Source organism: Phyllobates terribilis, unplaced genomic scaffold (assembly GCF_046119375.1).
Source record: "Phyllobates terribilis strain yellow unplaced genomic scaffold, ASM4611937v1 Scaffold_11__3_contigs__length_659146591, whole genome shotgun sequence".
Lineage (NCBI taxonomy): Eukaryota > Metazoa > Chordata > Amphibia > Anura > Dendrobatidae > Phyllobates > Phyllobates terribilis.
The window spans coordinates 427268241-427296153 of record NW_027362771.1 but is presented as its reverse complement, the minus strand read 5'-3'; the positions used below and the strand labels follow the sequence as shown (position 1 = coordinate 427296153).

At 43.3% G+C, this 27913-nt stretch overlaps 1 protein-coding gene across 1 annotated transcript in view; it reads right to left on the bottom strand.

Moving 5' to 3' along the window:
• Positions 1-27913, bottom strand: part of MAP1A (microtubule associated protein 1A) — a 251048-nt gene that overhangs the window by 7707 nt on the left and 215428 nt on the right. Inside the window, exons 3-6 of the mRNA XM_073653152.1 lie at positions 19214-19296; positions 17781-17921; positions 5879-14663; positions 3170-3402 (exon numbers count right to left, since the gene is read on the bottom strand). Of these exons, the coding sequence (XP_073509253.1) occupies positions 3170-3402; positions 5879-14663; positions 17781-17921; positions 19214-19296 (9242 nt within the window). The remainder of the gene's footprint in view (positions 1-3169; positions 3403-5878; positions 14664-17780; positions 17922-19213; positions 19297-27913) is intronic.

Sequence of the window (27913 nt, the reverse complement as noted above, 5' to 3'; positions counted from 1 at the left end):
TAATGTTTGGAGTGGAAAACCCAGCTCCATGCACTGTTTGGAGCTTGATGTTCTGTTGTATTTGTCTACTGACGGGGCATATATCGCCTGATTGATGGGGTTGCTGGGTACTGGACCCACACTGATCTCAAATTGATAACCTATTTGTCGAATGAGCCATCAATATGTGAGGCCATTTAGGGCATATTGAGGAGGGATAAAATACTTGACAAATGTAACAAGGCACAGATTCAGTTAGGCTCAGAAATATTTGGACAGTGACAGAATCTTGTGATTTGGGCTCTTCATGCCACTGTTTTTTATTTAAAATGAAACAACTGAGACGCAATTGAAGTGTAGATTTTCAGGTTTCATTACAGGGGTTGAGTAAAAATATCCTATGAAACGTTTAGGAATTGCAACCATTTTTCTTCAAAGTAATTGGACAAATGAACTTTATCATAAATAAAATGTTCATTTTTAATACTTTGTAGAGAATCCTTGGCAGGCAATGACTGCCTCAAGTTTGGAAGCCATGGACGTCACCTAACGGTGGGCTTCCTCAGTGATGCTTCGCCAGGCCTTTACTATAGCTAATTTCAGTTGTTGCTTGTTTGTGTTTTTTCTGCCTTAAGTTTCATCTTAAGAATGTGAAATGCTGTTCGATGGGGTTGAGATCTGGTGAGTGACTCGGCCATTGTAGAATATTACACTTCATTGCCTTAAAAAACTCCTGGGTTGCTTTCGCAGTATGTTTTGTGTAATTGTCCATCTGTACTGTGAAGCGCTATCTAATAAACCTTGCTGCATTTGGTTGAATCTGACAGACCGTATAGCCCTATACACTTCAGAATTCACCATTCTGCTTCTGTCTTCGGTCAGATCATCAATAAACACTAGTGACCCAGAGCCATAGGAAGCCGTACATGCCCATGTCATCACATTGCCTCCACCATGTTTTATAGAGGATGTGGTGTGCTTTGGATCATGAGCCGTTCCAAACCTTCTCCATACTTTCTTCTTCACATCATTCTGGTACAGGTTGATCTTCGTTTCATCTGTCCAAAGAATGCTTTTCCAGAACTTAGCAGGCTTTTTAGATGTTTTTTTTGGCAAAGTCTAATCTGGCCTTTCTATTTTTAAGGCTGATTACTGGTTTGCACCTTGTGGTGAACCCCCTGTATTTGCTGTCATGAAGTCTTCTCTTTATGGTAAACCTAGTTACTGGAACACCTACTTCTTGGAGAGTGTTTTTCACTTGGGTTTATGTCGTGAAGGGGATTTTCTTCACCATGGAATTAATTCTGCAATCATCCACCACAGTTGTCTTCCATGTACGTCCAGGCCTTTTTGAGTATTCCCAAGCTCACTAGTGCACTCTTTATTTTTTTGCAGAATGTACCAAACTGTTGATTTGGCCACTCCTGACATTTTTGCTGTCTATCTGATGGATTTTTTTTTTCAGCCTAATGATATTTTGTTTCACTTCTATTGAGAGGTCCTTTGACCAATTGTTGTGGGTTCACAACAACAGCTTCCAAATGCAAACGCCACACCTGCTATCTGCTCCAGGCTTTTTACCTGCTTGATTAATGATGGATTGATGAGGGAAAAGTCCATGCAGCCTATTAAACAGCATTTGAGATAATTGTCCAATAAAACCTTTGGTCCCTTGAAAAAGAGGCAGCTACATATTAAACAGCTGTAATTCCCAAACCCTTACTCTGATTAGGATGTGAATACCCTCAAATTAAAGCTGAGAGTCTGCACTTTAAGCCCATATTGAGGGCAAAACAAAAACTGTGCTGAAAAACTCGGCTTATACTCGAGTATATACGGTAATTATCAAATGGTGTCCATATATTAAATTAATGGCACTTTTAAGTCAACATCATATACACATGCTCAGACTAACATTAATTAAGCCAAGTAAAGAGAACCATAGGGTAAAAATAATCAATATTTATTAGAAACCACTTAAAACAATTTAAAATTACAGAGTGTCCAGTAGGGGGGAAACACCTCTCTATCCAGTACAGTTAATATATTACAGCTATTTTCAACAGGTAGAAAACAAATGGAATAGGGAGAGGGTATTTATTAACAATCAAGTTAAGTGACTTCCCTCTCTAATATATTACATTTATTCATATGCCCAGATGATAATCACTAACTCAGATATAAATGAGTATACCAAGTTAAACTGCATGGAGAATAAAACTCCAAACTTAGCAGTGTGGACTGACATTCAAAGCCCACTATAGGTACAACTATATAGTTTAGATCTGTTTAATAAAGTTAATACCCGTGGACTAGAGAGATAAAGGTATTAGGCAAATTCATATATAAGTATTGTAACCACTGAATAGAAATAGTAAATATACCTATGGTGACTGTCTCATTATCATACAATAGTTATACAGGTAAAGCATTTTACCTGTGTAGATGATGTTGTAAAGGACATATTGATATTCATGCTATGGCAACTCCATTTTGTCTGCTTGCTTCAAAATCATGTTATTATACTCTTTGCATAACATACATTCTTTCCTTCTTGATTCACACGCAACTTTCCCATACTAACCTTTTCTCTCAGGAACATTCTATGAGACACCCCGCTCCTGTTATCTAGCTAGTCTGAGCCGGGATGTACGACCTTGTAACTTTCCACCATGCACCAAACTAACGATAATATGACCATATGTGTATTTCCGTAATAATTGTACTAACATTGGTTCAAGCTTGTAGTATGGCTGAAGGTGATTGGACACTAATGAACTCAAAACAATATAAAATGCTAAGTAGAAATAAACGGGGTTAGAGATTCTTGAATCCCCCAATACAGAGCTTTGCCTCCGTCTGGTTTTCTATTGGATTGCAATCAACCTTGTAAAATAATTTGACACTCGCTTGGTCAACCGTGAAGGGTCATTACTGCCCTCCCTCAACAATGTCAGAAAGGGAGAGCAGATCAGGCTGGATAGAGGCAGTGTTCCCCCTCACCCTGATGTGTATTTCGCCACTTGCTTCTTCCGGGAAGGTGTCAGGGTAATACATTAACTTTACTTTTAAGTAGTTTCTAATAAAGATTGATTATTTTTACCCTATGGTTCTCTTTACTTGGTTTAATTAATGTTAGTCCGAGCATGTGTATATGACATTGCATTAATTAAGTAAAAATGAAACTTACTTGTAAGTTTTCTCCCCATTGGGACTTCCCTTCTAAAAGTGCATCCAGTACAGCCCGGCTAGGCTCCCCGTTGGCTGTGTCGTTTCCACTAACAACATAATATGCAGCTCGAACTCTCTTAAAGAACTCCTGATCAGTATTTTTGCCATTGCAGTGATTAGGGATGTATGCCAAATCCACATACACTGGTGGTCCAGGAGGAATAGTAGAGCTAGCTTTAGAGCTGCTTGTTCCTGCGAGGAAGATATGGATCATATTAAAAGCAATATAAAGTATGAAGCAATTAAATAAATTGCAATGCAAAAATTATTGGAGATTATAACCCTTTGGTGATTGCATTATCCTAGGGAGGTATTTCTTTAAAGAGTACATATCACCAGTCTGGGACTGTCCTTTTTATTTAAGAAAATAATGGACAACCACAGACTGGTCATTTTTCTAAATACCACCTATTATCAAATATGCTGATTAATGTCCTTGGTGCTACTCGAAGAGACACAGACTTTTTATTAAAAAGCAGGTCTAAACTTCCAGGTTGTGGGATCCCGGAATTCAGAGAGGGATCCCACAACCCTCGGTGGCTTCCCTCCCTATGAAAGGGAAGGTCTTGCTTGTTCTTACAAGATGTTGTGCTTTGAATTAAATGCTGCAGCATACTTTAATAAGCGGTTATCGATCGATGGCATCATTAGCCTGGTTACCGTTCAGTAAATGTTTAGTAAGGGATGCAGCAGCTACCCAACCAACAATATTAATGGCACCGATGATGTACAGCATTTTAGTTTAAAAAAAAAAACGGTCCCCCAAGCACTGTCTCATACTTTCGATTGGAGTCCTATGGTGAATGCAACAGTATTTTTTCTTTTGGTTTTATACAGAATCCTTTATTGTCAGTACAGTAACTTTGGGGACCATAAGTGCCAGCTGTTATCTGAGCACTATATGGTAATATGGTCACTTTGTGTGACTTGGAAGTGGCTTTTACAATATAAGCCTAGAGAGTGTCAGAAAAAGGCTCCATTGGCTTACATTGTAAAAGAGACTTCTGGCTCACGCATAGAGTGAGCCGGAGAGTCTGAAGAGCAGTGATGTCACTGAGAAGAGGACGGAGCGGCGCTGGATACCAAAGAAGGCGGTAGGTCAGTATACTAACACACTATATTACATACAAATATACACATATTTATTTAAAAAAATCTTCTTGGGAGGGCTTCTTTAAGGAAGAATTTTGTAAAACCTACATTGCCTTAAAGGTGTTTTTTTTACTGGATTTTATAAAATTTTCCTAAGAGTAGGGGATGTTAAAAAATAGTCAAATAACCATTATTAACTAATTGAATCTAAACTGCTCAAGTCCCAGAGCTCAGGTGGTCCAACAGTGCTGACAATAACGGTTATGCAGACATCACTATCAGGCCAGTGATTGGCTGCAGCCTAAATGATGAATGGGACATCATTAATGCAGGACTAGCGGGGACAACTGGAGCAGGATTCCAACTGGCAAGTAAGGGTTATTTATTTATTTTATAACATTCCTTACTCTTGAGGATTTTTTTTTTTACAACCCTTTTAAGAGTTTAATATTTGGATCTCATACAGTTATTATATCTAATTTGGCCATGATTTTGTTTCTCCACTGGAGATCTTTGTTCGATTATACAACTTTGCTCACGTGATGCATTGGTAGACCTCTCTTCATATGTACTGCTCCTGGTATCTCCCACTGGTCTCTTTGCTTACTTTTGACAGGTGACCGCTGCAACCAATCAGTGGCCTTGTTCCAGTTGAGCCTGTAGAAACAGTATCCTCAGATGGTACGTGGCCACCACAGCCAATTATTGGTTGCTTATTCGCTGCTTGCTGGAGTCACCTGCCCCTCTACTCTTGCTAAATCTCACTATTGTGTCTTCTTCTTACACCCAAAATTATTCTATGTCCTACTAATTAAGTCTAGTCTGCATAAACTTGCAATGTCTATATGTAGTGCAAAGAAAACAACTCATGTGTTTACTGAAACTAAAAATACAAGTGTGAACAACACTATTGTTCTATTGCTATAGTGACACTATTATATAGAAGCATAAACGTGCCTTGATACAAAAAAGTATATTCAACATTGCTCCCATTAAGTGATGTTTCATGTTGTAATCTAGAGACATTAAAGGGGTTACCCAGGCACTCTTCCACTGGATTCGCATCTTGTAGAGGCAACCACTGGACACTCCGCCAGTAGTTTGCACAGGTTTCAATATTTAAATGCTGTTATTGCAGCATACCGGCTAATTATTTTTTTTACATTTTAACATTGTGACTGAACCCAAAGAACCCATAATGTTCTAAACACATCACCCGAAGAGAGTTCCTTGAATACCTCTGGCTTAACGTATGCTTTTTAATGAAGATATTAAATAGAGTGATGGATTACTTTATGAATGTCCTGGACTGTTATCTTCTTCTATTACTTCAAACCAACAAAAAGCCTTGTCATAGAAGGTGTCAACTACAACATTCTGTTGAGCACATTTACTCCGTTGTTTGCTCTTTAAAATAGGGTCCGTGCACGATACTAATTGGCCATTGGATGTTTGCATCGGTAACACTACTGTCCAGCAAACAATGACATTTCAAGACTGATGTTACATATCCTGAAAGAGCAAGCCTAGACAACCCCTTTATGATTTTGCAAAATTCTGTTAGAAATGTATTTACCTGTTGATTTTACACCATTCACCAGTTTGCCAGGAATACCACCTTTAGATGTATCTTCTCGGTCTTCTCTTGAAGAATTCATTTGCAATGTACTTCTTGTCTTTAGAGATTTTTCAGTTGTTTCTTTCTTCACTGTTGCATTTCTTAGAGATTTTTCTGTAGTGTCCCTTGATGTCTGTTTTGACAGTGTTGGAGACCGTTTTCCCTTGGGCTCTAGTTTCCTAGCTGGAGAGATTGATTTAGGTTTACTTAAAGGCTTCCTTAAACCCTTAGTTTTGTCCTTTAGATCTTTTCTAAGTATCTTGTCACCTTTTACAGGGTTAAATTCATTGACTAGCATATCAGGATCTACCATACATACATCAGGATGAGGAGGGTGAGGATAGGGATCCATCAATGGTGCTGGATGTGGATCATGGCCTTGCCTTGAACTGCTGTGATGAGAGTTTCCCATTGCTTTATCTACAGGAAGAAAGTCTGCGTCTTCATCAGAGTCCATTACAGCATCTGCTGTTATAGATGGGCATTCTTCTGTTTCTGGTGGGACATCCGAGTCTGACTGAGATGATCCTGAATCGCTGACAGATGTGGGAGGTGTTTCATCAACTGTGCCACCCTCAGCATAACGTTTTTTTACATTATGGGTCCTACCCTTAACTGAAGGGTGACCTTCATCTTGTGAAACATCACTGTCATCTGAAAGGTCAAGGGGACTAGGATTAATGAAAGATGGAGAAAGTTCCCCCTTCCTGTGCATATATTCCGATGAAGACAATTTGTGCTCATACTCAGTTGATGTACCCATGCATGTGTCAACTTCATGGGAAGCATCTCCATGATCTTCAGACCCTCTACCTCTCTGTGCATCATAAGGCTGAAATGTGTGCTCAGGAGACATAAGAGAAGTAGGTCGGTTAGATTTCTCTGTATCTTCCTCATAGTATGGAGAAGATTCTCTGTCTGAATCTGGAGATGACTTTTCATCCTTTACATCTGAAGAGTAAAACTGTTTGTCGCCATATTGTGAGTGTTGGAATAATTCTGGCACATTGTTTATTTCTGTAGGACCATTTGCAGTTGATGATTCTTCTTGCTGATGGTGTGGAAATGATGTAAAAACATTAGATGGTGAATACACTTCTGCGCTGTGACTTTGTGTAATATCCTGGTGCACTGTGATGGATTCATTCGCTATATCAACCTTTGATGTGCAAGAGCTCTTTTTACATTCAACTCTACATGGTAATGTGCAATCATCCATGTCATAGGAACCTGTAGATTCGTGATCATCAGTAACATCTTTTTCATCGAAAGTCGTGGTAGCATCAGCAGGAACAAGAGGCGATACGTCCCATAAATTCCTTACAGCGGGTTCTGCTTCTGCTGCATAGCCACTGATCATTTGTGAGTAAAAACCTTCAGCAGTGTCCTTTTTAACTGGTGTGCTAGCTTCAGATGAAGTTTCTGACACACTTTGACAGTCACGTTTTTGGTAGTCAACCTCTGTATACTGAGCAGAAATCTTAGAATATAAGGGATCTTCCTGAGGACTTGAAGGTGAAAATCTGGATAGTGATGAACTTACTTCAGACGCTCTATCAGAGACCTCTAAGTACTCATCTTCTCCCTTCGCAGAATGTGATATACTGAAAGCATCTGTACGTAATTCCTTAGAATCTGCAAAGGACGATGATTGCTGGTAAACCCTATATGACTCTCCAATTTCTTTTTCTTTTATTGAAAATGCTTCAGAGTAATATTCTGCTGCTAAGTCTGTAGCCTCATGTTTTGCTAAACCAGAGAATGTTTCTTGCTCCTTACCAATGACAGTACAACTTTCTAATACCTGACTTACACTATGTCCTTCCCTGCTGGTTTGTGACTGTTGGTATTCTGATTGGAAACAAGTTTTATATGCATCTTTTGTGGGCTCACTTTTTGACACAAAAGGAGAATATGTGTAGTCAGTATCTTCTTCCTTTTGATGCTTATCATCCTGGAAACTATATTCTGCTATTCCAAACGAGTCATGAGCTTGAGAACCACTCAACCCTGTAGTTTTCATTTCAGTGTGGACATTATAGTGCTTATTGTCAACCTCTTTTACCTCTGTTTGACCACCAAAATTAGATAGATTGTTCTCCTTTGCTTGACTATATGTGTATGTTTCATGAAAGCTACCAAGATCGGTGGGGCATTTGTTTTCCTTTTCAGATTTTTCATTTGCTCCTTTTTCTAGTTCAGAATCACTTGCATTTTCTTCTCGTATTTCCGTTTTCTCATAATATGAGTCTTTCAAATCAGGATGTCCCGTTTCAGCTTGGGTAATATTTTGACTAGCTGAGCTAATGTTATCTTCATCTTCATCATCATCATCATCCTCATCTTCTTCCTCCTCTTCATAATCATCATGATGTGCATGAAGATAGGTAGATTTTTCAATGTATTCATGTTCCACTGTATCTATTTTTGATGAGAGATCTGTGCCAACTGAGGGGACATTAGACTCTTTTTCCGATTCTGTTGCATGATATGGCTCTTCCATGTGTGATTTTTCAGTTTCTTCGGTGGATACACTACTTGTCTTTTTACTGCTTTCAGAACTTGCTGAGAACTGTTCCTGCCTTTCTGTATATTTAAAAATGGAGCTGTCTGCTTTTTCTTTTGGGGATACTGGAGAAGAGAGTTCCTTCTCTGTTGAGGTATACAAGTGAGATTCCTCTTCTTTGGAAGATATTTCTCCATATAATTCATGCCTGGATGTGTCTGTGCCTAACGTTAATATCTCTACCTTCTCCTTCTGTAGATAGCTATCACTACTGGGCTCTGCCTCTTCTATGATATGACCAACTCCAGAAGCAGCTATCTTTTCATATATGTCAGCATACTGAAAAGACTTGTCGTTTGGATAAGGGGTTGGTTCTCTTTCTTCTGCTTTTCCTTTCTTTATGTCACTATATGATTCCTTATCTTGGGAATATAATTCAAATGGGCTACAAGATGACTTGAAGCCAGTATCCAACAGACTGGGAGAAACTTTTTTGTCCCGTTTTGAGAAAAAATCTTCTTTAGAGTCACCCTTATATTCTCCAAAACTAATGTCTATGTTGTCTTTAGAAAATGATGTCTTATTGTACGATGTTTCAACATATTCTTGCTCTTTATCTTCTTTAGAATAATCATATACTTTGTATTCCTGTTTGGCTTTTTCTTGATATGTACAGTCCCCTGAAGATGATTGTTTTGGTGATTTTTCGTTTACATCATGGTGTTCATCCTCCTGAAAGTAATACTTTGATTTTACTGACTCAGTCGGGTCTGAGTGTTCATATGTTTCAAATCCACTACTTGTTTCTTCCCTAAGTGGAATATCACATTTTTTGTCTAAGACATCACCTAGATAGGAAGAAACTGGGAAGTCGTGGGCAGTCTGAGAATATGGATATTCATCTTCTTCTTCTGATTCATGCCCTTCAAAACCCTTTTCCACAGGTTCTAATTTTACTTTAATGCATTCTGTAGTGCTATCCCCAAAGGCTGTGGGCACACTGTTTCCATCCTGGTGTATTATTAGTGTATCAGATGAAGATGTCATTACATAGGGAAATTTGTCTAAGATGTTTGCATGCTCAGATTGATATGAATCTTCTATTTGTGAAACAGGATCCTGAAGTTGAACTTTGCTTTCACCTGAAAAATCTTGTGATTCTTGCACAGACTTTTCTTCTTGAAAATGTGCATACTCTGTATCTAATATTTCGCTATCCAATTTATCAGATGATTCTTGAATTACAACCTCTAAATTCAAAGATCGCTCTTTAGATTGTTCTTCCCAATCAAGTGTATCATCAAGAAATGTGCTCTCTCCTTCTTCAGTATACCTTAATTTGTAGCTCTCTTTTGCCAAGTACTGAGATTCTTGTTGTTCAAAGTGTTCTTCTGTAAACCACACTCTCTTTTCACAAGTCATCTGTTTCATATAAATGTTTTCAGTTTCATCTGACTTTTCATTGTCAATGTAATTATCATTATGTGTATCTTTTTTGGGTTCATCTGAGGTTTCTTTTTTTTCTAATACATTTTCTGCTGATTTTACATAATCAAGAGAAAACTCAGTATGTTGGAAATCCTTGTATGACTTCTGAAAAGGACAAGATTCCTCTTCTTCTCTGATAGTTATTTCAACAGGATCACCTTTGAGAGGGCTATGATCTGCAAAAGAAAATGACTCTGAGTCGTCAGGGCTTGAGGAGAAAATTGCAGGAGATTTTTCTTCTTTTTGCTGTGCCTTACCATCAGAATGATATGATTGTGTCTTTGCTACTGATGACTCTTCTGAATGGACTTCTGAAAATGTTTGTTTCTCCTCTCTATATTCAGGTGTCATGAAGGATTGAGTATATTCTTGAAAATGTGCCTCCTGGTGTTTTTGATCTTCTCCAAAGCTTTCCTTCATGGACAGCAAAGGATCTACACATTCTGCTGATATTTCATCAGATGAACATTTCATTTCTTCCTTTTGAGTTTGATCTTTCAACTGAAGAAGACTTTCATCATCTAAATATGTTTCTTTTGTGGGGCTTCCTTGATATGTTTCATTTACAATTGGACTTTGTTCTATCAAAGACATCTGTAAGGATGTGTCATCTTCTTTTCCGTGTTCTGTAAAAGAAAGTGACTTTGCATCTCCTAAGAATATGTCTTGGCCAGAGCTCTCAGTATCATCTTTTACTGGACTCTGCTCTGTGATTTCAGAATAATTGCCATACACTGTTGATATTTGCTTGGGTGATGTAACCTGCTGTGTATCAGCATCTGCTTCTTTACGTGTGGGTAAAACATCGATATTTAAGACTTCCTTCGATGAATCTAAATCTTCAAGTTGCATATACGGCTCTGATCTCATAAAAACCATTTCATCCTTAGATAGATCAAATTTTTCATTGGTCATATATCTCTCGTCATTGTCAATATTTTCCTCAGGAATTCTTTCTCCCTCGGTTTCCACCATTTCTTTGGTCATTGGAGTTGATGATCCTTTAACAAAATCTTCATTGTCTAAGTCACATTTATATGATGAAGCTTTAGTTAGCAAGCTTTGCACATCAGAACCCAACGTTGAAGTTTCAAAAGGCACGTCTATTTGTGTGATTGGTTTATCCAGGTGTTCTCTACTTTCTGCAGATGACTCATATGGTTTATCAAGATGTTCCCTACTTTCTGCAGATGACTCATATGATACTGTTATTTCATCTTTTCTTTCATGTTTAAGTATATCAGCGGCTTCAAAAAGCTCAGCTTGTGTAGTTTCAGATCTGTCCTCTACAGGGGATTGGTGAGAAGGTGTGTGTCCTGTGCTTGTAGGGCCAGATTGCGTTGGAGATGCCATTTTTACTGTGCTATCATCAGGACTTAGACACCTTTCCTCAGCTTCTCCAAAGCTGGAATCAACTTTGTCCTGTTCACTTCCAGAAATAACTGGAGATATCTTAATGTCTGTACTATAACCATATTGTACATCAATAACTTCATGTTCAGAAAATAAAAGAGGATTGTAAAGTTTTTTACTAGATGTCTCCATATTTGCTGCATCATCATCAAGTTCTTCATCCTGTACTGAGCCGCTCAGACGGTCTTTTCCTGCAGACATGAGAGATTGGAAATCTTCTGGTGGAGGGGATTTAAAACACTTATCTTCTTCTAGAGATGATGTAGGTGATATAGTTCCAGCAGATGGTAAATACTCTATGCCCTGGGTGGCCTCAGTGTGAGAAGATGGAATACTGTTGGCAGTATCAAGTAGTAATGAACTTTTTCCAGTCTCTTCAGTTTTTGGTGCAGTAATAGAAGCCACAGATTGATCTTCGGCAACAGATGTAGCAAAAGAAGACAGTTTATCACACTCAGTTATAGATGTTGCTGAGGAAACGTGTTCCTCCTCTGCAAGTGGGGCAGCAACAATGTTTGTAGAATATCCCACTATTTCAGATTCTTGAATAACATAGCCTTTTGTAGGACCTTCAGTAGATGAAACAGCTTTGATGCCATGTATTGCTTCAAATGATCCAGGATGGTCTGGGACAGAAATGTCATAACTGCCAACATCATACTGTAAATGAGGAATTCTTTCTTCCTGTTCATCATGTATTTCCTCATCAGAAATTGTTTGTTCTGTTTCTGAATAGCCTGGTATTGTTTCATCTTGGATATATGATATGTGTTCTGCAGTAGTTCCAGATGAGACGGGGGCACCAGATAAGTATGATGTCTCCTTTGATACATGTTGACCACATATATTTATTTTTGCATCAGTCTCTTTCTGTAATGACATTGCAAAATTGCTGGGCATGTTTTCTCCCTGTTCATCTAAGCGATCTGTGTATTCACTGCTCTTATATTTAAGATCATCCCTAGGTTCTTCTGAATATTCTTCCATGTCTTCCACCTCTGCTTTTTCCACTACTTCTACATTTTTCTCTACTTCCTTGTCATCTTCGGTTTTTCTACAGATATGGTCCTCTTTCTGATCTACAACTATTTCTTCTTTTTGTTTTCTATCTAATATTCCCTTTTCATCCAATTCATTTTCTTTATCTTCATCTATCTCTAAATCTTGAATGTCTAAAGTTGGCATAGTTTCAAATTTGTTTCTGATAGATACTCCCTCTTTGTCAACATCTGGGGTAGTTTCTTCTTCTGTATTTATCTCATCTTCAAATTCTGCCATCTCAGCAGGTTCCTCCATTGCTGCGCCTTCATCAACCATTTCAGCTGTCTCAGCTGCTTGATACATTGGTTTCTCTTCATGTTGTGAGTCTCCTTCCACATCAGTTGTCATGATGCATTCATCTGGGGACTCAAGAGGACTTTTCTTATTTGAAGTTATTTCATCTAATGTGATTTCATCTTTGAATTGGTTTTGATCTAATGACATATCTGATGGTCTATTTTCAATAGTCTCTGGTTTTGAAAGAGTAGTGTCACTTTCCTGTTTATTGGAATGTTCTAGGTTGGCTTCATACTTCAACTCCTCAAAGTCTTTTGTGAGATCCTCAGGAGATGACATAACTGATCTTTGTTCTGTCATATCAGACGTTTGTGGTTTGTTTCCCATATGTACTTGTTGTACATGACTTACTTTTTGTTCAGGTGCAGAATCTTTTTCAGGTTTACATTTAACTTTTTCAGTTCTAATTTTCCCAGGAACTTTTGCTTTGTGCAATGTTTTTCTCACTTCAGGTGTAAATGGCCGTAAGTCGGGTTTTAATAGTTTCTTAGTTTCAGGTTTAACATCCTTTTTCTTATCTTCCTTCCTTACATCTTTCTTATCTTCCTTCTTAATATTTTCTTTCTTTATATCTATTTTTTCTTTCTTTATTTCTTTCTTTTCTTTATCCTTTTTTTCATCAAGTTTGGAAATCTTATCCTTGATGAATTTTTTGCCAGTCTTTTCTTTCAGAAGTTTCCTCTTTTCTAATTTTGCAGAATCAATGGCTTCTGTTTTTATCTTTTCTGTTTTTAAAGGTTTCTCAATATGTTTGTCTTCCTTAATTTTTCGCTCTGATTTCATCTCTTTTGTAATCTCTGGTTTACCATCTTTAGCCAGTTCTTCAGAAATGTCTTCTCTTTTGCCCGGCTTACCTGTGCTTGGCCGTGTAGAGGACTTCAGACTTTCTTTGCTGTCAGCCCTTTGTTTTATTTTTGTGTGCTTACCAGTGGTTGGTGGGCCACCACTGGATATTTCTTTTTGTGTTGCTACTGGATATCTCAAAAAATCTAAATGTTTCAGCTTTTCTAGGCCTTCTAGAATCTTATTTTGTGGAGCATTTCCAGGAAACAATACACGCACAATTTTTTCTGTTGGGCTAGCAGGGAGCCAAACAACAAGGGCAGTGATAGATGTAAGATATGGTACTGAAATTTCACCCTCTTTCCCATTTGCTAGTATAATACCAGTTTTTGCTTTGCTATTTCCAGCCCATTTCTGCATCAAAAATTGCATTTCTTTACTGTCTTTCACTGGGTTGAGGACATACATATCCAACCTGCCAACACCCATTTTGTGAAACAATGTTATGGGCTCTATTTGGTTACTAACTACCCTGTATAAAGGTTCAGATTTAATTCCTAATTTGTTTAAGTACTGTAGTGTCAGACAAGCTTCTTCAATACTTCTTTTAACCTTCATACTAGACTCAGGCATTTTCAGTTTATCTGGAACATTAAAAAACACTACGCCCAGTTCCGGTGATATTAAGTTCTTCATCCAGTCACTATAAGCAGTGGAGCCCTGAGATTGTTCTTCATCTTGCTCAGATATCTTTCTTTGAAGAAGTCCATTTATTCCAGGTAGATTATCTGCTCCAATGTGTGTAAGCAATATGGAATCAATTCTATCCAAATGCCGAACCAACTTCCAGAAACAAGATTTCCTTTCTGAGCCACCATCAACCAGGATGTTAAATCCATTGACAGCAAAAAGGGCAGAGTCTCCCCTTCCTCCGGGAAATATGTAACAACATGGCTTCGACAACTTTAAAAATCCTCCTGAATTTGGTGGCTCCAGGAGATCAAAAGGAGAAGGGACATCAACTGTCTCTGAGACATAGTCTGCAAATTCTGAAACCCCATCCATGGCAGGTAAGACAAGCTCAGGATTAAGTTTCAAATTTATGATATCCTGGAAACTGGAATGTCCAAGGTTGCACCAATCTCCTTCTTCCAAGCAAGAAATTGTTAAAGAAGCTTTAATCTCTGGATCAGTGTTGCTGAAGAGCTGGCAGACCTGCAGTGACACATAGAGAAATAAAAATGATTAATCAAATTCCAGTGATATTTATCAAAGGGAATCTGTCAACACAGACCCTGATATGTCACTTACTGGGCTGTTAGTATAGTTTTGATAAATTACTGTTTTATCAGCAGGAGATTATCACTAGAGGACTAGTAAACCTACTATAAGGTAGTCAAGCAATTCTATGAGCTGTGTATAACCCCGCCCACACCACTGATTGGCAGCTTTATCTGTACACTGCCAAAGCAGCCAATCAGCGGTGGGGGCAGGGTTATACTTGAGCTCCACATTAAGAAAACTGCTTGATCTACAGCAGATTTTATCAAAACTACAATAAGCATCCCAGTAAGTCATACATCGATGCAATCAATTTATCGGCCCCTACATTATGCTGCTCTCAGATGGGGTAATAAAAACCTGGTGACAGATTCTCTTTAATAAAATTGTCATATAGAAACTGTACATAGTACTTATGTTCATTAAGATCCATGTCAAGCTAAATTAATACTTAAGAATAAAATACAAAACCTCTTTACTATCACTCAGTTTACTGTCTGTTTTTTTAACACCTGAATATATATGGGCTGTATTATAGCATTCTAAGACAAGTAAAAAGGCTTATAGCAAGCAAGAGTATATAAACTGTAAGCAATATTGACATTGCTGGGGACTATCATCATTTTGGACAACAAGACACACTTTTTAGCAAACTTATAGTACGTAGGCAGCTTACTATGATCGAGGAGAATACTGACACAGCATCCTTCAAGATAACAGAGAACTGTGCAACAGCACAGCTCTCTCTCACCCTGCCCGAATGATCAGTCTGATCGATGCAGGGCAAGAGAGAATGTTAACAGGACCTGCACGTCTCTATAGCTGCCCAGATACTGAGGATTATAACTATCTGAAAGACCTTTCAGGTCATGTAATCAGTTACATGTCTGGAAGAAACTTAGATATGTGGTAGGGTATACTCAATGTGTGCGTACGTGTCTGTATACAGTACAGACCAAAAGTTTGGACACACCTCATTTAAAGATTTTTCTGTATTTTCATGACTATGAAAATTGTACATTCACACTGAAGGCATCAAAACTATGAATTAACACATGTGGTATTATATACTTAACAAAAAAGTGTGAAACAACTGAAAATATGTCTTATATTCTAGGTTCTTCAAAGTAGCCACCTTTTGCTTTGATGACTGCTTTGCACACTCTTGGCATTCTCTTGATGAGCTTCAAGTGGTAGTCACCGGAAATGGTCTTCCAACAATCTTGAAGGAGTTCCCAGAGATGCTTAGCACTTGTTGGCCCTTTTTCCTTCACTCTGCGGTCCAACTCACCCCAAATCATCTCGATTGGGTTCAGGTCTGGTGACTGTGGAGGCCAGGTCATCTGGCGTAGCACCCCATCACTTTCCATCTTGGTCAAATAGTCCTTACACAACCTGGAGGTGTGTTTGGGGTCATTGTCCTGTTGAAAAATAAATGATGGTCCAACTAAACGCAAACCGGATGGAATAGCATGCCACTGCAAGATGCTGTGGTAGCCATGCTGGTTCAGTATGCCTTCAATTTTGAATAAATCCCCAACAGTGTCACCAGCAAAGCACCCCCACACCATCACACCTCCTCCTCCATGCTTCACGGTGGGAACCAGGCATGTAGAGTCCATCCGTTCACCTTTTCTGCATCGCACAAAGACACGGTGGTTGGAACCAAAGATCTAAAATTTGGACTCGTCAGACCAAAGCACAGATTTCCACTGGTCTAATGTCCATTCCTTGTGTTCTTTAGCCCAAATAAGTCTCTTCTGCTTGTTGCCTGTGCTTAGCAGTGGTTTCCTAGCAGCTATTTTACCATGAAGGCCTGCTGCACAAAGTCTCCTCTTAACAGTTGTTGAAGAGATGTGTCTGCTGCTAGAACTCTGTGTGGCATTGACCTGGTCTCTAATCTGTGCTGCTGTTAACCTGCGATTTCTGAGGCTGGTGACGCGGATAAACTTATCCTCAGAAGCAGAGGTGACTCTTGGTCTTCCTTTCCTGGGGGGGTCCTCATGTGAGCCAGTTTCTTTGTAGCGCTTGATGGTTTTTGCAACTGCACTTGGGGACACTTTCAAAGTTTTCCCAATTTTTCAGACTGACTGACCTTCATTTCTTAAAGTAATGATGGCCACTCGTTTTTCTTTACTTAGCTGCTTTTTTCTTGCCATAATACAAATTCTAACAGTCTATTCAGTAGGACTGTCAGCTGTGTATCCACCAGACTTCTGCACAACACAACGGATGGTCCCAACCCCATTTATAAGGCAAGAAATCCCACTTGTTAAACCTGACAGGGCACACCTGTGAAGTGAAAACCATTTCCGGTGACTACCTCTTGAAGCTCATCAAGAGAATGCCAAGAGTGTGCAAAGCAGTCATCAAAGCAAAAGGTGGCTACTTTGAAGAACCTAGAATATAAGACATATTTTCAGTTGTTTCACACTTTTTGTTAAGTATATAATTCAACATGTGTTAATTCATAGTTTTGATGCCTTCAGTGTGAATGTACAATTTTCATAGTCATGAAATTACAGAAAAATCTTTAAATGAGAAGGTGTGTCCAAACTTTTGGTCTGTACTGTATGTATGTAACTGTAGCAGAGCTGTGCGTGTCTGTTTTAATAATGTAGATAAGTTGTGTTGTAGCTGAGCTGTGTGCACATGCAGCAGAGTTGTGTGTGTAGCTGAGCTGTGTGTGCATGTAGCAGAGATGTGTCTGTAGCAGCGTTGTATGTTCGCTTTTCTAGCAGAGCTGTGTGTGTACTGTGCAAGCAGCAGTGTTGTGTACATGTGTGCACTAAAGAGAGATTACATAATGTGTATGCTGTAAGCTATATGTATATCATACACGTGCTGCACAGAAACACTAACAATAGATGTATTACCTTCTTATTCTACCCTAGTGAATTAAAATCTGTGATATTAACACCTCAACAGGGAAGATTTAATTAGTAGGAAATATGTTTTTCATATTTTCTGTTGGTAAAAGCTGGGGTGTGTGTTATAGTAAGGTGCCTCTTATGGTCTACAAAATACTGTATATGCTTTTCATATACTTACTTCTGGATCATTGAACACCTCTCCAAGTCTATGTAATGGAAAGGTACCACTTTGCAGAATTAAGTCTCCTTCTTGGTCAGAGCACTGGCCACTCAGAATAAGGAGCTTGTAAGCAGAAGGATCTGTGATCAAGGACCGTACCTAGTAGTAAAGTTAGAAATGCCCTTTAGTCAAATAATATATAAAGACAAAAAATAGTTATGGCAGAAATAACAGCAGTCACAATCTTAAGAGATTCTATACAATATAAATGATTTCCATGTAAAATGATTAATTAATAGGTTTGCAGAATTTTCCAGTGGATAATTTAAGCAGATGTTGTACATTGACCACTGAACATCGAAGTCGGGCTCTACTGTATCCTTGCGTGTCTCAACTCTCCCTCAATGGAAGGTTCCAGTGAGAAGAACTCTCAGGTATGTAGAAATCCTACACGTCCAATCTTCTGCTGCCAGAGGTGTCTGAATGGAGCTTATTTCTCCTCTCCTCACTGACAACACATGCACAATCAGCCAAGCCACATGTGTAAGTGTGTGGAGAGATTGGGAGGAATGGCTATCAAGCATTTGGCCAAGAACCATCTAGGTTGTACAGCCATCTTTACACTCAGTTCTTTTACAAAGCTAAAGTTCAGCAATTTTTCTCCTTAAAGGGTTATTCCCATCTTCATAAATGGATATTGTTGAATAGTGCTTGTAAAAATGACTTTTGCAATTAACTACTAGTTAAAATTTGCAGCCGTTCTTAACATATTAACATTTTTCTTTTATTTACAGCTCGTTGCCTAGAAACCGACCACTCCAGCTGTTTCGCTTATAGGCACTGCGCTGAAGCTGGCCAAGATTAGTTTACAGCACATTCCAGTGATCCCTACCAGCTTCAAAACAGTGCTTACAAGCTCAGTAGAAAAGAACTTGTAAGCACTACACATTTTTTGCTGTTCAGTAGTGGTGGTCGGTCTTGATGGCAAAGAGCTGTAAACAAAAGAAAAGGGTTAATGTAAGAACGGCTGAATTTTCTAATAAGCGGTAGAGGGCAAAATTGCTTGTCTTTATATGCACTATCCAACAAAACCAATTTATGAAGATGAAAAAAATGCTTTAAGACCAATGCCAAATAGCAGAAGGATCTAGACTTAACGTTTTCCTCAAGTATAGTCAAGCACCAGTTAGAAATACAACATATCCTAACATTCCCTTTGCTAACTATCATTTTGGGTATGCAATGAACATGGAGTGGTCGGGCGAGAGTATGAACATATGGAGCTCTTACAACATTAGACATTTCTATTGCTAAATGCCTTGGTGCTTCATGTTTCACATTTGGAGTAGAAGATGGAGGATGCTCATGTGTGTAGCTTCACACCTAATTAATGACTTGTTCTGTATCATAACATGATTTAATAAATTCATTCTCCTAATGATAGACAGTACCTCATAAACAATGCTGTCTGAGTTGGGATTCACCAGGATCACGGTCTCTAGAACATCACTTTGATGCTGCAAAGTCCTTTGGCCTACGGAAAGAAAATAATGTATTGCATGTTAAATAGCACGACAACTGTCAATTAATCCCAGTGCATAATTTGGCTTCATTCATTCGTTCATTCATTCATTTAACCTCCACATAGAACACAGTTGAAAATTAAGGACCTTTGTGCAATGCTGACTTTAGGAAAACAGTGATTGAACTAAAAGTAACAAAAGCAATTTTTATTCATTTTACTCCCAAATCAGATTGTAATTTTCCTCCCACACAACACTTGTATTCAGTAAATGTAAGATATTATCTTCACAGCTGTAAGTGTTTCAGGAACTTACATCTGTACAAAGGGTACAACTAAGAAATCTCGACATCAAGTTGTTGATATAGAACATGTTGTCTTTTTTTTCTTTTCAGATGTATTTTGTAGGGAAAAAAAAACATTAAAAATATGTTAAATATTAAAAAAGTGATCACTTACTAGATCCTGCTCATTTCTATGTGAAATGGTTACTGGTGCGTTGGTATGTATGATTCTAGCCTGTTATTGAGCCAAAGACAACAACCACCTTTGGATTTGGTTTTGAAAGCGGCTTCAAAAACTGCCACAAACTTCTGTATGTGTGAATCCAACCTTAAAAAATATTTGGTTGGTTATTAGTGATGAGCGAGCATACTCGGAAGTACTCGCTACTCGCCCGAGCATCTCAGTACTCGAGATGCTCGGAGCTCGCCGAGTACTTGCGGGATGCTCGGGCGGATGCTCGGGTCCCCTCCCTGCATAGTTTGCGCTCTTTAGAGCGCCAATCAACATGCAGGGATTGCCTGCCACTCATTGTAATGCCGCAGCCATGTTGGTTGTGGCATTACAGTGATTGGCTCGCCGCACAGCGTCATCAGGTCTATATCAGACCTGGCGCCGCCATACTCGTCACAGTCAATCCGGAATCAGGCAGAGTAGGGAGAGATTTTCTTGTGTATTAGGTAGTGTAGGGAGAAAACATGTACATTACACATATCCATCTCAACAAACAGTCCTTCTGAGGACTAACTAATCCATCTGCAGAGATATCAGGCAGGCAGGGTATATAGGCAGGCAGTGTATATAGCAGACTGCAGTGCATATAGCACAAGAGGCTCCATTCCAGTTCTGCCTTCTGCTGCTGTTAGATATTTCTAGACAAAGGCAAAGGTTTCAGGGGCCAGGAATACTTTTCTTTGGGTCTTAATCCTCATTATTTGCTTAAAAAGCAATCCAGAGAACACCGTTTTTCTGCGCCATTTGCTTGTTGGCACTGCAGAATACAGCCAGGTCCTTTCCATATTACAGCACTAAAAATCCAGCAACCGTTCCCCGTAACACCAACACGAAGGAAGTTGCCAGCGCAACTGTTAGGCCTTCTCGAGTCTGGTTGTTTTTTAAAGACTCTGGCCATAACCCCAAAAAGGCCAATTGCACCACCTGCCAGGCCAGCATCACCAGGGGTGGCAAAACGACCAGCCTGACCATCACCAGCACGATCAGACACATGGCAGCAAAGCACCCGACTTTGTGGGCCGAACCCCAGGGTTCAGGAACAGTGTCTGCGGGTGGCACCATTGCTTCTTCCTCTGTTGTGCATGCAAGACAATCCCCTGTCTATGGTGCATGCGAAGATGCCTCCTGCCCTGCACCTGTCGTTGCACTCTCAAGTAGCAGCATCAGGAAGCACATCCACGTCCTTGTCCCAGCGCAGCGTTCAGTTGTCCATACCCCAGTCCTTGGAATGCAAGCGCAAACACAGCCAACGCCCCACAGGCCACACTACTAAATTCTCACATTTCACGACTGCTTGCGCTAGAATGGTTGCCTTTTAGGCTCGTGGAGATGGAAGCATTCCGCAATCTTATGGCGGCGGCTGTCCCTCGGTAATCGGTCCCCAGCCGCCACTATTTCTCCCGGTGTGCCGTTCCCACATTACACAAGCACATGTCCCAAAACATTAGCCATGCCTTCAACAACGCAGTTACCGAGAAAGTCCACCTAACCACGGACACGTGGACAAGTGCTTGTGGGCAGGGACGGTACTTCTCGCTGGCGGCACACTGGGTTAAAATAGTGGAAGCTGGGACCCTGTCGGACCTTGGGACGAAACACGTTCCCCCGACACCAAGGATTGCAGGCCCTAGGTCAATCAGGGTTGCCCCCATGGTCTACAGCTCCTGCACCTCAGCCTCCTCCTCCTGCTCTTCAGCCTCCATCTCCAAAATGACCACCTCAGTCACAAGCTGGAAGCACTGCAGCACTGCCTCGGCCAAGCGGCAACAGGATGTGCTGAAGCTAATATGCTTAGGTGACAAACCACACAATGCTGAAGAGTTGTGGACAGCTCTGAAAGAGCAGGCAGATCTGAGGCTCACACCGCTGAACCTACAGCCAGGCATGGTTGTGTGTGACAATGGCCGGAACCTGGTGGCGGCTCTGAGGCGAGGTGAGCTCACACACATACCATGCCTGGCCCATGTGCTTAACCTCGTGGTTCAGCAGTTTCTCAAATCCTACCCGGAGCTGCCGGATCTGCTTGTTAAAGTACGCGCCTGTGTGCCCATTTTAGAAAGTCACCTACATCTTCCACCGCCCTTGCCGTGTTTCAGCAGCGTTTGCCGCTTCCAGCTCACACACTAGTGTGTCATGTCCCCATTGGAACTCTACACTGCAGATGTTGGGAAGGATTTGTGAGCAGAAGAGGGCAGTTGTTGAGTACAAACATCAACAAGGCCGTCGGTATTCAGTTCAGACTCCACACATAAGACCTCAGGAGTGGACATGGATGTCAGACATATGTACCATCCTCCAAAACGTTGAGGACTCCACCAAGATGGTGAGCGGCGATGACGCCATAATTAGCATCACTATCCCGCTTCTCTGTCTTCTGAAATGCTCTCTGCTCACAATAAAAGAGGATGGATTGCAGGCGGAGCACGATGAGATGGAGCAAGGAACCATACAGGGTGATTACACACAGCCCAGCCTCATTTCATCCCAACGTGGATTGAGGGACAATGAGGAGGAGGAGGAAGAACAGGAGCTAGTTTCATATACTATAGACGGTACTACCTGCACAGCTGTCATACCATCTGTTCAGCATGGATGGCCAGAGGAGGAGGAGGAGAGCATGGTCAGTCATCCTCTTGGTGAGGACACGGAAGTCTTGCCTGTTAGTAGTCTGGCACGCATGGCTGAGTTTATGTTACGCTGCCTTTCCCATGACCCTCGCGTTCTCAAAATTTTGGGTGACAGTCATTACTGGTTGGTGACACTTCTAGACCCACGCTACAAGGAGAACTTTATATCTCTTATTCCTGAGGCGGACAGGTCTACAAAAATGGGGCTGTACCAGAAGGCCCTTGTTGCGGAACTTTTAAAAGAAATTCCCATCTGAAAACGCTGGTAGCAGAGGACACACTTCGTTGGACAACCAAGGGGTACAGGCTAGAGAGACACAACTTCAATCCAGCAGAGGCAGGGGAACACTGTCAAAGTTCTGGGAGAATTTTCTCAGCCCCTCCCTTCGCACAAGCCCTGAGGCGCGGGGTACTCTCACAAGGAGTGCAAAGTTTGGGAAGATGCTGAGGGAGTACCTTGCCGACTGTACCAACATCCTCCGTGATTCCTCTGTGCCTTACAATTATTGGGTATCCAAGCTGGAATTATAACTGATAAGCGCATCCGCCTGTCAACTGAAAATGCTGAAAGGCTGACTCATAAAAATGAACAAAGGCTGGATTGGGCCAAACTTCTCAACATCACCGAATGATAGTGACGCGCCCCCTGGGCCATATTCTTTAGGGGAATATCCGGAGCCGGATCAGATGGGAGTTGTAGTCTTCCGAGTGGCTGTGACCCGGTCCGTGCCCAGGGTGTCAAGCTCAGAGTATGTGGCAGTCCTACAGATGTTATTAAGTTCTTAATGTCGACTACGCCACCCGTTGTATTGCGGTCACTATGGCCGCCGCTGCAGCAGGGTCCGCTGAGGCTGATGGTGTAGGTGCAGCGTTTGATGGTATAACCCCCAACGGGTGGGGTATAGCCTCAGGGGGTCAGGTGCAGAGGATGGGGGTTGTGGTGGTGCAGCGTAGATGTAAAATGAAGACAGAGTCGGGTTGTGCAGTTTAGGGTATTTACTCACTGCTGATGTTCCGGTCACTCCAGCTTCAAGTGACCACCCGAGCCGTGCTGCGTCCACCAGGTCCTGGATCCAGCCAACCCCTAAGCAAGTCCGGAGCGTGACCCTGAGCTCTCCTTCTGTCCTTTCCTCTGGCCGTCCCCACTAGTGATCCACCTAGGTCCAGCTCCCTCGGGCCTTCTGTTGGGAGACCCTTGGCCTTGGGTTCCCTGACCCTCCACGTGGTATGCCTTCGGGGTGAATGTGGTGGGTGGCCGTGGCAGACGCTGCCCACGGCCTCCGGTCTCTGGCTAGGGTGTGCTTTTGCCCCCACCAGCTTGGGTTCCGGTACCCTTTTGCCAACTCTTCACCCGCTGATGGACTTTGGGTTCTCAGAGTTCCTTTTCTGTTTCCCCCTCTGGGTCTTTCTGGCTTTCTCCTCTCTCTCTCTCTCTGGGTCTGCTCTGCTCCTCTTCCTGACTCTGACAGACTGACCCTGTTCTTTGATGGTGCCCACCTTATATACACCCTCTATGTGTGAGCTCAGGCGACCAGCACCCAATGAGCTCCTATCTTTACCCAGGCTGCTCCCCCTATCTGCCCCTACACTACTTGGGATGTACCACCCCCCTCCCACTCCAGCCAGGAACAGACTCGGTCGTACCTGCACATTTCTAAGTGGGAGTACCGTTGGTCTGTTCCCCGGAAATGGGATGTGTGTAGTGCACGCAGCCTACCGAGCTCAGTTCCACACTCCATCCTTACCCGAGAGTGGAATATCACACCTCTGGGTTGAGGTGCAATACCCCTGTAGCAGCCGAATCCTCAGGGTGCTACATTCCCCCCTGGTAAATCACAGCACGTCCTCGGGCTGTAAGACATAAACAACACCAAACATACAAATTTTTGCATAAACATATAAAACATATAAAACAACATATATTAGCATAAAACTTTTCATATAAAACATTCTCGTCGCCTCTGGCTCCTCCTCCGGTCACTGTGCAACGTGTGACCGGGTACAGTGCGACAGTCTTTTCTTGAAAAAAGAAATGGTTTTCCTATAAAACCGGTAGGGGCGCTTTAGGACGCGCAACTATTTACAGGGGATATGGCCGCTCTCAGTCCTCGGCCAGATATTAGGGAGGAATGACCGCTCTCAGTCCTCGGTCAGTGGGATTTAGGGAAATACGGGTAACAGTTCACACTTGCTGGTCCCAACGGGGACTATATTTAGCAACAGTAACAGTTTCAGTTCACGGTGCCCCGACGGGCAACTATATACAGCTTCGGCTCCGCTGTACTTAACGACGGCGTCCTCCTGCTCTTTCTTTATGGTTACCTTTGGCTTCAGACCCGTCCGGGTCCTCTTGCTCTTTCTCCTCACACCGCAGCTCTTCCTCCGTGAGGCGATGCACATGGAGGGCGTAGGGTCCTTTGGCACACTTGTGCCGGGTGAAGGTGACCTCGTCCCCGATGTAAAGGTCACGACCTCTGTGTCCCTCCGGTAGGTGGGACTCAACGTCTCTCCTCGTCACGAAGACGTCGCCTAGGGTGCGGTGGTCTCGGATGAAGCCCCACCCATGCTGCATGTTAAACTTTATCACAGTCCCGGTGGTGCGGGGACTATGCGCTGCACGGGGGTCTCTCCTGGCCCGGCTCTTCTGCTCCGCGCTCCTTATTTGAGCTTGCTGTTCCCGGGCCCGCCTCTCTCTCCGCTCCCTCTCGAAGACCTCGAGCTGTTGGCGGCAGCACTCAGCACGCTCCGCTGCAGCTGCCCGAGTCTCCTGAGTGAACCCCATGAGATCTTCTCCGGTGGGGTCCCACTCAAACTGCGCTTCTGCTAGCGGGGGCGAGATCCTCTTTACGGGCTTTGGAGCCGGGATCAGGGGTTCATCCAGGGGTCTCTCTTTCCGGAGTCGGGGATGGTGAAACTCCGGTGGCCATATAAATGGCTGCCCATCCGGGCACGTATGCTGGGCGTACAGGTCCTCTCCCAGATGCGGCACTCTTGGTCTTATGGGCGCGGTGGTGTTAGCGCCCGGGTTGCCCGGGCCTTGCGGCCAGGCCTGGGGTATCTGGAAGGTAAAGGGCACCGTAAGGACGGCGGCGCCCTGGGCTACTTGGCCCTGCGACCAGGCCGGGGGCTCCGCGGAGGTAGGGGGCGCTGTTGGTATTGCGGCGCCCGGGGGTACTAGGCCTTGCGACCAGGCTGGTGGTACTTCCTGCTTGGTCACGCTCGGGGTCGAGGCGTGTGACGTCACAGGGGTCGCGGCTCCCGTTTGAGGCCTAGTCTGCGGCGGTGACGTTGCAGCGACGGGCACGGCAGGATAGACTTCGGGCTCTGCGACGGGGAGCTGGGGCAGGTACGCGGTTTCCCGGTTTGGGGTATAGACGTCCCCTTTACCTGCCTCCACTCGTTCGGCTCCCTTCTCGGCGCCGTCTCCGGCCTTCAGTCCTCCCGCGCCATCCTCAGAGGCGGTCTGTCTCCTCATCTTGGGTGGCGTGCTCCGCTGACAGGTCTCGGTCTGCTGGGCCATCTCACGGCTCCACTCCGCCAACGTCTCTCGCTGCACCCGGGCCATCCTCCTTGCGAGGCCCTCCAGAGCGGTCTGTGCACACTCCCGGTCTCGGGGAAGCTGTGCTAGGACCTCCACTAGGCCTAGTGGGGTCGTTGCTTCCAGCAGGCTCCTGACCAACGGGTCGGTGCTGCTCTGCTCTCCTACAGTTGTCTCCAGCAGGCTCCTGGCCAGCGGGCCGGTGCTGCTCTGCTCTCCCTCTTCTGTTTCTAGCAGGCTCCTGGCCAACGGGCCGGTGCTGCTCTGCTTTCTCGCCATCTCCGGGTAAGCTCCTCCGATACTCTTCTCCAGGCTTCTTGCCTCCGGGTGCGCTCTCTCCAGACTGCTCCAAGCGACACCCATCTTTGTTCTCTCCTTTCGTCTCCTCCCACCTCGAGGGCGGTCCCGGGGCCACTTGGTGACTGTCAGCTCCAGGGGCAGTTCTTTCACGCTGACAGACACCTCTAGCATCACAGTCTCTGTTGGTGGGGGCGGTTTCCACTTTTGGCGCCATTTTCGGTCCTGGCCCACGATGGGAGGTGGCCTCTCGCCACCCTCTGGCACGCCCATAATGGCGTCCGCTCTGGCAAGGCGGGAAATCTTCGGAAATGGCGGGAATCGCTTCCCAGTGGCGGGAAACTCTGCAGATGGCGGGAAAAAGCTGTTAATGGCGGACAACCGGCGGGAATCGACCTGTGATGGAGTCCGATGGCGGGGACCCTCCGGAACCGGCAGGAGACTTCTTTTTGAGGTAAACTCGTTCTTTTCTTCAGGCACGCAGTACCCGGGTGTTGTGGGCACGTAATCCTGCCGACTACGCCAAAGTTGACGCGCCCCCTGGGCCATATTCTTTAGGGGAATATCCGGAGCCGGATCAGATGGGAGTTGTAGTCTTCCGAGTGGCTGTGACCCGGTCCGTGCCCAGGGTGTCAAGCTCAGAGTATGTGGCAGTCCTACAGATGTTATTAAGTTCTTAATGTCGACTACGCCACCCGTTGTATTGCGGTCACTATGGCCGCCGCTGCAGCAGGGTCCGCTGAGGCTGATGGTGTAGGTGCAGCGTTTGATGGTATAACCCCCAACGGGTGGGGTATAGCCTCAGGGGGTCAGGTGCAGAGGATGGGGGTTGTGGTGGTGCAGCGTAGATGTAAAATGAAGACAGAGTCGGGTTGTGCAGTTTAGGGTATTTACTCACTGCTGATGTTCCGGTCACTCCAGCTTCAAGTGACCACCCGAGCCGTGCTGCGTCCACCAGGTCCTGGATCCAGCCAACCCCCAAGCAAGTCCGGAGCGTGACCCTGAGCTCTCCTTCTGTCCTTTCCTCTGGCCGTCCCCACTAGTGATCCACCTAGGTCCAGCTCCCTCGGGCCTTCTGTTGGGAGACCCTTGGCCTTGGGTTCCCTGACCCTCCACGTGGTATGCCTTCGGGGTGAATGTGGTGGGTGGCCGTGGCAGACGCTGCCCACGGCCTCCGGTCTCTGGCTAGGGTGTGCTTTTGCCCCCACCAGCTTGGGTTCCGGTACCCTTTTGCCAACTCTTCACCCGCTGATGGACTTTGGGTTCTCAGAGTTCCTTTTCTGTTTCCCCCTCTGGGTCTTTCTGGCTTTCTCCTCTCTCTCTCTCTCTGGGTCTGCTCTGCTCCTCTTCCTGACTCTGACAGACTGACCCTGTTCTTTGATGGTGCCCACCTTATATACACCCTCTATGTGTGAGCTCAGGCGACCAGCACCCAATGAGCTCCTATCTTTACCCAGGCTGCTCCCCCTATCTGCCCCTACACTACTTGGGATGTACCACCCCCCTCCTACTCCAGCCAGGAACAGACTCGGTCGTACCTGCACATTTCTAAGTGGGAGTACCGTTGGTCTGTTCCCCGGAAATGGGATGTGTGTAGTGCACGCAGCCTACCGAGCTCAGTTCCACACTCCATCCTTACCCGAGAGTGGAA